The sequence below is a fragment of the Galeopterus variegatus genome, unplaced genomic scaffold (genome assembly GCF_000696425.1).
Source record: "Galeopterus variegatus unplaced genomic scaffold, G_variegatus-3.0.2 Scaffold53, whole genome shotgun sequence".
NCBI lineage: Eukaryota > Metazoa > Chordata > Mammalia > Dermoptera > Cynocephalidae > Galeopterus > Galeopterus variegatus.
This window is the reverse complement of record NW_007726164.1, coordinates 1,261,392-1,263,731: the sequence shown is the minus strand read 5'-3', so window position 1 is coordinate 1,263,731 and position 2,340 is coordinate 1,261,392. Positions and strand designations below refer to the sequence as shown.

At 50.3% G+C, this 2,340-nt stretch overlaps 1 protein-coding gene across 1 annotated transcript; it reads left to right on the top strand.

The window, feature by feature from the left end:
* Positions 1 to 6: 6 nt before the first annotated feature.
* HOXD1 (homeobox D1) lies at positions 7 to 1,881 on the top strand (the record flags this gene model as incomplete). Its single annotated transcript, XM_008573564.1, has 2 exons — positions 7 to 394; positions 764 to 1,881. Coding segments are annotated over 2 exons (723 nt in total), but the record flags the coding sequence as incomplete, so codon positions are not given.
* Between the last annotated feature and the right edge of the window lie 459 nt (positions 1,882 to 2,340).

Genomic DNA, 2,340 nt, shown 5'->3' with positions numbered 1-2,340 from the left:
GGGGCCGGCGAGTCGGGCGCCGCCCCTGCGGCAGCGGCGGCGGCCCGGGGCGCGGACTACAGCTTCCTGGGGCCCGGGCCCGCGTACGACTTTCCGGGCGCTCTCTCGCGGCCGGCCGACGACAGTGGGGCGCACGTCCACTATGCCACCTCGGCCGTCTTCTCGGGCGGCGGCTCCTTCCTCCTCAGCGGCCAGGTGGATTACGCGGCCTTCGGCGAGCCCGGCCCCTTCCCGGCGTGTCTCAAAGAGCCAGCCGACAGCCACCCTGGGGCCTTCCAGACCGCGTCGCCGGCCCCGGGCACCTACCCCGAATCCACGTCTCCCGCCTCCGGCCTCCCTGCCGCCTTCAGCACGTTCGAGTGGATGAAAGTGAAGAGGAACGCCCCTAAGAAAAGTAAGTACTTGGGCCGTGGATGGAGGCACCTGGGGATGGGGACGGGGCCTCCTCCGCGGATTCACGCTGGGAGCGCGTGTGGCTGTCCCTTTAGACAGCGGTTTAGGTTTTACGGAGGAGACGTCTGGTGGCGTTATTACAGCAGGCGAATTCCACTGAGCGTGCTCCGAGTTCAGGCTTTGAAAATGTGCCAGGCACTGAGAAAACTGCAGGGAGGAGCTCTCTGTGGAGCATTTCTCCTGGACCTACTGTGTTCCTAGAGCAGGGAGGGCTCGCGGTAACTTCGAGTCCAACTCTAGCCCCACGACTCGCCCGCGTCTGCCTCTGCGTCCTCTCGCCCAGCTGATGCTCTCTGTCGTTATGTTGCAGGCAAGCTCGCTGAGTATGGAGCCGCTAGCCCCTCCAACGCCATTCGCACGAATTTCAGCACCAAGCAACTGACAGAACTGGAGAAAGAGTTCCATTTCAATAAGTACTTAACTCGAGCCCGGCGCATCGAGATAGCCAACTGCTTGCAGCTGAATGACACCCAAGTCAAAATCTGGTTCCAGAACCGCAGGATGAAACAGAAGAAAAGGGAACGAGAAGGGCTTCTGGCCACAGCCACCCCTGTGGCCCCCCTCCAACTTCCCCTCTCAGGAACAAGCCCCACCAAATCTGGCAAGAACATGGGAAGCCCTTCTCAGGCCCAAGACCCTTCGTGAAGTTCAGTCTTGAGGCTGAGGAACATTGGCCGGCAGAAGTCGTAGGCCACCCCCACGCCTATCTAGATTTAGGAGCTTAGCTTGGGATGGAGGCCAGCATGGGCAGAAATTAATACGAATTTCAATTGGGAAAGGAAGTATCTTAGTTGGCTTCTGAGTTCCAGGCTGTGTGTGTACAGATTTTGATTCGATGTCTAACTTGTTTGCATATTATCTGTATCTTATCAGGGAAAGGAAAGGTGCCCAGCTGCCAGCCCAGCTCTGCTGCTATGTTGCCTAACAGTCATATGCAATTCTTGGGTGCAGAGTGTAAACCATTAGTTGCTGAGTTCTGCCAACCCTCTGATGTGCTGAGAAGCACACCTGCCCAAAGTTTTTTTCTGGTTTTAATTTAAAGAACAAGGCTACGATGTATTCAACTTCTTAAGATGACCAAGGCTAATAAGGGTCTTACTTGATGTGGCTAAACTGCTTCAATGATGCTCTTCACATTTGCACTCCAGTTTTGCTTTTGTCTTTTCTTTAAAAAACAGTTTCTACCTCTCCACGTGCCTGAGTGAAGATACAATCACTGTTTAGTTTGTAGCTGAACAAATCCACAGGGTGGGTAAAGTTTAGAACTGCAACTACACCCTGACCTCAGTTATTCAAACTTGAATGTAGATATATACAGTATGTATATTTTTTAAGAGTTTTGCTTGCAATGAACTTATATATGACATTTAATGTCATAGCATGTAAAGGGTTTGAACGTTTTTGTAATAAAAATTACAGAATCTGCTACTCTCTGCTTTTCCTTACACTCTTTCATCTTGATTCTTTCTTAAAAGTTCATTCAGTTTCCTCTATTTGGAATTTCTTGATTCTGCTATGGGGATTTATGTTGATAACTTTTAAAAAATAACACTTCTTACAGGTTGCGTACCCACACGGCAAGTTAGGGACAATTATCTGAACTTAAGGGAGAAAACTACTCTGCCAAATATCCAAGTAGCTAAGGAAATACTTTTCTTACTTGAAGTGTCCTAGTTTTATGGCCGGTATGTAGACTGCACATTAATTCAGGGGTTATGTGCTCACTGTGGGAATGTTGTAAAGCCAAGGAGGAAACACTTCAGGGAGATCTCATTCTCCTGTCTCCTATTCTCACAAAAAGAAGAGGAAAGGTGACCTGAAGACTGTTTCTTGCTTAGCGTTCTTTGAGAAGGGCAGTTACACATCAAAAAGTTCTCAGTGCCTGAA